Source organism: Cyclopterus lumpus, chromosome 6, assembly GCF_009769545.1.
Source record: "Cyclopterus lumpus isolate fCycLum1 chromosome 6, fCycLum1.pri, whole genome shotgun sequence".
Taxonomy (NCBI): domain Eukaryota; kingdom Metazoa; phylum Chordata; class Actinopteri; order Perciformes; family Cyclopteridae; genus Cyclopterus; species Cyclopterus lumpus.
Genome location: NC_046971.1, coordinates 2,090,001 through 2,097,500, shown reverse-complemented (window position 1 = coordinate 2,097,500; position 7,500 = coordinate 2,090,001). Strand labels below are relative to the sequence as shown.

The 7,500-nt window shown below is 47.0% G+C and overlaps 1 protein-coding gene across 1 annotated transcript in view; it reads left to right on the top strand.

The window, feature by feature from the left end:
* The window catches only part of ankrd27 (ankyrin repeat domain 27 (VPS9 domain)), a 17,496-nt gene that overhangs the window by 9,425 nt on the left and 571 nt on the right, over positions 1 to 7,500 (top strand). The window contains 12 exon segments of the mRNA XM_034534951.1: positions 995 to 1,192; positions 1,720 to 1,773; positions 2,674 to 2,790; positions 2,879 to 2,923; positions 3,008 to 3,160; positions 3,263 to 3,457; positions 3,593 to 3,712; positions 4,155 to 4,328; positions 4,728 to 4,821; positions 4,972 to 5,050; positions 5,176 to 5,239; positions 5,921 to 7,500. The exon segment at positions 5,921 to 7,500 is cut by the window's right edge and continues 571 nt beyond it. Coding sequence (XP_034390842.1) covers positions 995 to 1,192; positions 1,720 to 1,773; positions 2,674 to 2,790; positions 2,879 to 2,923; positions 3,008 to 3,160; positions 3,263 to 3,457; positions 3,593 to 3,712; positions 4,155 to 4,328; positions 4,728 to 4,821; positions 4,972 to 5,050; positions 5,176 to 5,239; positions 5,921 to 6,286 — 1,659 coding nt within the window. The 3' untranslated portion in view covers positions 6,287 to 7,500.

The window sequence follows — 7,500 nt, the reverse complement described above, 5'->3', positions numbered from 1 at the left end:
CTGTCTCTTTCAGTCCAGACCCCGTCTCTTTCAGTCCAGGAACCCGTCTCTTTCAGTCCAGACCCCGTCTCTTTCAGTCCAGACACCTTCTCTTTTAGTCCAGACCCCGTCTCTTTCAGTCCAGGAACCCGTCTCTTTCAGTCCAGACCCTGTCTCTTTCAGTCCAGACCCTGTCTCTTTCAGTCCAGACCCCCGTCTCTTTCAGTCCAGACCCCGTCTCTTTTAGTCCAGACCCCGTCTCTTTCAGTCCAGAACCCTGTCTCTTTCAGTCCAGACCCGTCTCTTTCAGTCCAGACCCCGTCTCTTTCAGTCCAGACCCTGTCTCTTTCAGTCCAGACCCCCGTCTCTTTCAGTCCAGACCCCGTCTCTTTTAGTCCAGACCCCGTCTCTTTCAGTCCAGAACCCTGTCTCTTTCAGTCCAGACCCGTCTCTTTCAGTCCAGACCCGTCTCTTTCAGTCCAGACCCGTCTCTTTCAGTCCAGACCCCGTCTCTTTCAGTCCAGAACCCGTCTCTTTCAGTCCAGACCCGTCTCTTTCAGTCCAGACCCCGTCTCTTTCAGTCCAGACCCCGTCTCTTTCAGTCCAGACCCCGTCTCTTTCAGTCCAGACCCCGGTCCACCCGATCAGTGAAGTGTATTGTGTGACCTTGTGTGTGAATCCTAACTGACCCTTTAAAAGCTTCGGGTTTGATTCTCTTGATTTTTAAACCTCATGTGACCCGACAACACGGCTCAGCGTTGCAGCACAGAGGTCAAAAGGTCGCTACGCCTTCCCGAATGACCATGAACGTAAACAACCAAACATGGCCGCCGTTTGCACCCGAGGCGTTGGGTCGTAAAGTTCAACAGATAAATCTAAAATACATCCACAGCAGTACTTCTACTGTAGTACTTAGTACTCTGACCGTGTAGAAGTACCTCACACCGATGCCCCCCCTTTAGTAGACCGGACCAGTGACGCTGAATCCTGCAGTCTTGCCGTGTTCTCTGTCCAGTGCGTGAAGGCCTTGGTGTACTACGACGCGCGGACGTGCCGCCTGGACCTGCAGAACGACAAGGGTGACGCGGCGCTGCACGTGGCGGCGCGCTGGGGCTACGAGGGCGTCATCCAGGTGCTGCTGGAGAACGGGGCGAGCACCGGCGTCCTCAACAGGAGCAAGGACTCGCCGCTGCGGTGCGCGCTCAACTCCAAGGTCAGCCTGGGGGGGGGGGGGGGGGGACCTAGTAGAGACAAGGTTTAATGAGGGTTCCTGCTGCTTTACACGTTACGGTTAACGTCCAAACTTGTAGAAATAAACACATTTATACTTAACTAACATTGCTAATGAGGTTAGCTTGTTCGGCTAATGCTAACAACGGGTTCCAGAACAATGTGTTCTGGATGTGTTAAACATTAAAACATAAATATCACCTAAAATACAGTAATTAACGCATGTTTTTCTCGTCAAAACCTCCCAAAAAAAGATGTTTGATTGGAAGTCGCTTCAAAGCTTATTGTACCAAAGTGTGTTGATCCTAAATCTTTGAAAATTGCCGAACTTGCACACACAATTTATTGTCAAAACGATCGTAAGTATACTTCAGTATCGTTTCTATTGCGGTGTGTATCTATTTCTCTAATTTAAAATATTTTTAAATGATAAAACTATTACTCTTAAGCATCTTCACAATAGTGTGTGTGTGTGTGTGTGTGTGTGTGTGTGTGTGTGTCTTCCTGCAGATCCTCGTGTTGTTGCAGTCGACGCAGAACGGACGCCAGCGCAGCGGAGTAGAAGTGAGTCTGATCTCCTCTCGAAGTGTCCGAGTAAACCTGCGGGGGTCAGAGGTCACGAGCACCGTCATGTGACTTTAAAACAATCAGCTAGAAAAGAAGGAAAAAAAGAGCCCTAAAGCATCCCCTGAATTATGGTCTGTTTGACTCTAAATGACCATAATTTACTAAATGAACATCACGCTGTATTGAAGAAGACTTGAAACTAGAGATTGAGACCAAAAACTAATGTTTACAATGTTTACTGAGGGAATAAATCAAGAGAAGTAGAGTCATTTATATAGACTTCTATACAACCAGAGGAGTCGCCCCCTGGTGGTCAGGAGAGAGAATGCAGCTTTAACACATGAAGCATAGACTTCTATACAACCAGAGGAGTCGCCCCCTGGTGGTCAGGAGAGAGAATGCAGCTTTAACACATGAAGCATAGACTTCTATACAACCAGAGGAGTCGCCCCCTGGTGGTCAGGAGAGAGAATGCAGCTTTAACACATGAAGCATAGACTTCTATACAACCAGAGGAGTCGCCCCCTGGTGGTCAGGAGAGAGAATGCAGCTTTAACACATGAAGCATAGACTTCTATACAACCAGAGGAGTCGCCCCCTGGTGGTCAGGAGAGAGAATGCAGCTTTAACACATGAAGCATAGACTTCTATACAACCAGAGGAGTCGCCCGCTGGTGGTCAGGAGAGAGAATGCAGCTTTAACACATGAAGCATAGACTTCTATACAACCAGAGGAGTCGCCCCCTGGTGGTCAGGAGAGAGAATGCAGCTTTAACACATGAAGCGTAGACTTCTATACAACCAGAGGAGTCGCCCCCTGGTGGTCAGGAGAGAGAATGCAGCTTTAACACATGAAGCGTGGTATTATATATTCGTATTTCTTCTGTCTCCTCTCAGTCTCCCAGTCGATCCCCTCTGGCTTCAGACTGCAGCAGCCGTCGCTCCTCCGTCTCCAGCACCTCGTCCGTGGGCTCTGAGGTCAAACCGGAGGTAGAACGCGTCCGACGCAGAGAGGTAACAACGGTCTGCTGGTCGTAGCATCAGAAGTGTTCATCGTAGTAGAAGCTGTAATACAAACGGCAGTACTGTGTGTGATTGACAGGTGGAGAAGCTGCTGCGTGCCGTGGCCGACGGCGACGTGGAGATGGTGAGCACGACGCTTCCCCCGTCTCTGTGGAAGTGGACTCGTCAATACGGTTTAATACATGCGGTTTTCAACCGTGTGTTTCAGGTGCGTTACCTGTTGGAGTGGATGGATGAGGAAGAGGAGGAGGAAGAGGAAGAAGAGGCGGAGGAGGATGACGAGCAGGAAAGGCTTCTTCGGCCTGAGGCTCCGCTGTGCCACCCGCTGTGCCAGTGTCCGGCCTGCGCTCCCAGTCAGAAGGTGAACTGTCCCTTTAAGCTTCCTCAGGATGAAGAAGAATGGGGGAATGTGTTATTGAGTTCTCCTAGTGTGTGTGTGTGTGTGTGTGTGTGTGTCCACCAGCTGTCCGTCCTACAGGCCGGGGCCCTCAGCGTGAACAGCTGCAACGCCGGCGGTTTCACGCCGCTGCACGTCGCCGCCCTGCACGGCCGCTCCGCGCTCGCCGCCCTGCTGATCCGCCACGGCGCCAACGCCAACGCCCGCACCGACCAGAGCGCCACCCCGCTCCACCTGGCCAGCCAGAACAGCCACGTCCAGGTGTGTGTGCTACAAATTAGGAATGTTTGTTTATTTTCAAGATTCATCAGTCGATGTCATTAAATGTCTTGTTTTGTTATTTGGTTAAATATAAAACGTTGAATTTTGAAGGGCTGAAATCTGTGTGTGTTTTAGGTGGTAAGATTTCTGCTCGAGTGCAACGCCAAACTGAACAAGAAGGATCACTATGGCAACACACCTCTAATACAGGCCTGTCTCTGTGGGAACCTGGAGACGGCCACGACGTTGTTACAGGTAAACAAACACCGTCATGTTTCATCATCATCAACACATAAAGGAACCCTTCATCATTCAGTTTATCATAAACATTCATCATCAACACATAAAGGAACCCTTCATCATTCAGTTTATCATAAACATTCATCATCAACACATAAAGGAACCCTTCATCATTCAGTTTATCATAAACATTCATCATCATCACATAAAGGAACACTTCATCATTCAGTTTATCATAAACATTCATCATCATCACATAAAGGAACACTTCATCATTCAGTTTATCATAAACATTCATCATCACATAAAGGAACACTTCATCATTCAGTTTATCATAAACATTCATCATCATCATCACATAAAGGAACTCTTCATCATTCAGTTTATCATAAACATTCATCATCACTTCATTAAAGTCACTAAATGAAGATAAAGGAAGTGTGGTGTCTCCGAGCAGAGCGGTGCGCTGCTGAACGTGGTGAACCTTCAGGGGAACACGGCGCTCCACGAGTCGGTGCGCGGCGGACACCAGTTACTGGTGGAGCTGCTGCTGAGGGGCGGAGCCTCGGCCGGCATCAGGAACAAGAGGCAGAGGACGCCGCTAGACTGCGCCTACGAGCTGGGTGGCAAGGTGGACACACACACACACACACACACACACACACCCCTAAACAAATGAAGGAATATTTTGTTTAATTCTTGTTACATATTCATGTGTTTTAATTTTTATATGTCTTGTCAGTACGTCGCCATATTTCTTTTTTTTTAGAACACATGATTCAGACCGATAGATAAATATATATATATATATATATATATATATATGTATATATTTAGAATAAATATATATATAATATATATATATATATTTATATATAATATTTAGAATAAATATTTATAATATATATATTTATAATTTTATTATTTATATACAATAGTTATAATAAATAGATATATATATAATGTAATATAATATATGTAATAATAATAATAAAGCAGTGGAAGTGATGATGTTATGTTTTTTCTACAGAACACAGAGATCCTGAGAGCTCTGCAGAAAGCGTCCGGACTTTCTCCCGACGCCGAACCAATCAAACTCCTGTCTGTGCCCAAAGGAGCTCTGGGTAATTACTCACCTCAGAACCGTTTAACCGCCCAGAGAAGAAGCTTATGTCAAAGTTTCCGATTTATTCAGACATTTTTCCAGCCTCCTTATAGGTGTCATCAGATGTTTTGCCATGTTAACCCCGCCCCCTCTCCTGGTGTCGCTGCAGCTCATTCGTTCGTGCAGCACCTGAAGCTGCAGGATCACAACAGTGGCAGGAGGCAGAAGCTGGCCCAGTCCATCAGCAGGTAGCCCTCTCACGAGCACCCAGAACATGACCCGCTGGAACGAGTTGTAGTGGATTTTATATATACTTCACATGTAAATAAGAGTCTATTAATCACTCGTGTTTTGAATGCGCTTTTTGATTCAGGGTTCAGCAGATGAAGAAAGGTTCCTCTGCTCCGCCCTCCAGGTGTTCAACCAACCTGAACCAGGTTAGAGCTGCATTATCTCTACTGACCACCAGGGGGCGACTCCTCTGGTTGTATAGAAGTCTACGCTTCATGTGTTAAAGCTGCATTCTCTCTCCTGACCACCAGGGGGCGACTCCTCTGGTTGTATAGAAGTCTATGCTTCATGTATTAAAGCTGCATTCTCTCTACTGACCACCAGGGGGCGACTCCTCTGGTTGTATAGAAGTCTATGCTTCATTTTATTAAAGCTGCATTCTCTCTACTGACCACCAGGGGGCGACTCCTCTGGTTGTATAGAAGTCTATGCTTCATGTATTAAAGCTGCATTCTCTCTACTGACCACCAGGGGGTGACCCCTCTGGTTGTATAGAAGTCTATGCTTCATGTGTTAAAGCTGCATTCTCTCTACTGACCACCAGGGGGCGACTCCTCTGGTTGTATAGAAGTCTATGCTTCATGTGTTAAAGCTGCATTCTCTCTCCTGACCACCAGGGGGCGACTCCTCTGGTTGTATAGAAGTCTATATAAATGACTCTACTTCTCTTGATTTATTCCCTCAGTAAACATTGTAAACATTAGTTTTTGGTCTCAATCTCTAGTTTCAAGTCTTCTTCAATACAGCGTGATGTTCATTTAGTAAATTATGGTCATTTAGAGTCAAACAGACCATAATTCAGGGTGTTTTGTCCCTTTTCTTCTCAGGTGAATCCCGACAGGAGGCGTTTGAGGCGAGGTGAGACGTTGGAGGTCAGCTGCCCCTCAGCGAGCGCCTCCCGGCTGAGGGAGCGTCCTCTGAGTCGCTGTCGCACGCTGGACTCCGGAGACGACGACGCTCGCGCTCGGACGTCCAGCGAAACGCGCTCCGGCTCGCCGCCCTCTCGAGCGCCGTCGCCCGCCGACGACCCGTCCGAACCGCGTCCCGCCGAGGCCGACGGCCCGAGTCCCGTCGCTCCGAGCGGCGAGTCGGTGTCGCCCGACGACCGGACGGAGAGCGAGGACCGGGCGGGCTCGAGTCCCGATTGGAGAGACGCCGAACGGACGCCAGAGACGACCGGGGAGACGTCGTGAGGCGGAAAGCCGGCGGTTCGAGGCTCTGACGCTTCCTGCGTCTCTGGGAGACAGAACCACGCTTCGGTTCTCCAGGCTTACGGAACGATACCTTTTTTTTGGGGGTGTTATGACCCTTTATTTTTCTTTCTATGAAATGAAAAGTTTGTCAACTTCCACAAAATCCCTAAAATACGACGGAATCTCGGCGTCTTTGTTTTTATTTTCTTGAATCGCGTCACTTTTTTTTTTTTTTACTTCCTGTGAAACACAACGTCTATTTTTATTATTTTATATATCTGTAGAAAAAGCAAAAAAAAATTTTGCACGTTGAACTCTCACGATGAATCTTTTTCCTTTTTTACCGACCGACGTCCACGACCGCCTTCGCCAAAGGAGCCTTCGGAGACGCCGGACTCCTTTTGCGAAAGCGGTCGTTTGTTGGTCGTTTTGATGGTCGTTTGTTGGTCGTTTTTGCGAAAGCGGTCGTTCGGTGGTCGTTTTGAGGGTCGTTCGGTGGTCGTTTTGAGGGTCGTTTTGATGGTCGTTCGGTGGTCGTTTTGATGGTCGTTCGGTGGTCGTTTTGAGGGTCGTTCGGTGGTCGTTTTGAGGGTCGTTTGGCGAAGCCGGTCGTTTTGGCCTCACGGAACGCACCAAGCTGTCGATTGGTTAGTTTAAACTGAACCCTTTAAAAACGCCAAAGTGACCACGATGAGCCAAACTAACCAATCGACCGGCGCCTCACAGGAAGTGAACATCGACCTCCTTTATTAATTTAAATTGAATTATGTATGCCATCATTTCATTGGGACTTCCTCCCACTCTAAGAGGTCTTTGGTCTCAAAGGGACGAGCGTAGCTTTAGTTTGTGTGAACGTCGTTGTTTTAGTTTTAGTTTTTCAAGCTCCATTTTGAGAAAAACGTGTAGTTTTTTTACTTGAATAATCAACAATGTTTTCAGTGTTAAAAGAAGAAAAGATGGATTTACAGTTCGGTCGTTTTCACATCGTACTTTATTTAAATTTGAGTTATTTTTGTTTTCAGGACACGCAGACTGGTTTTTAATGTTTTTAATGTTTTTCTTACGACCTTCAAATCTTTGAAGGACTTGAAACTTGCTGCAGGAAGATGAACAGTGAGTGTGTTGTTGTTGTTGTTGTTTACTTCAACATTTATTCTTTTATTAATGAGATTTAACGTCTACTTTAGCAGCAAGTGAACAAACGTAAATTCATA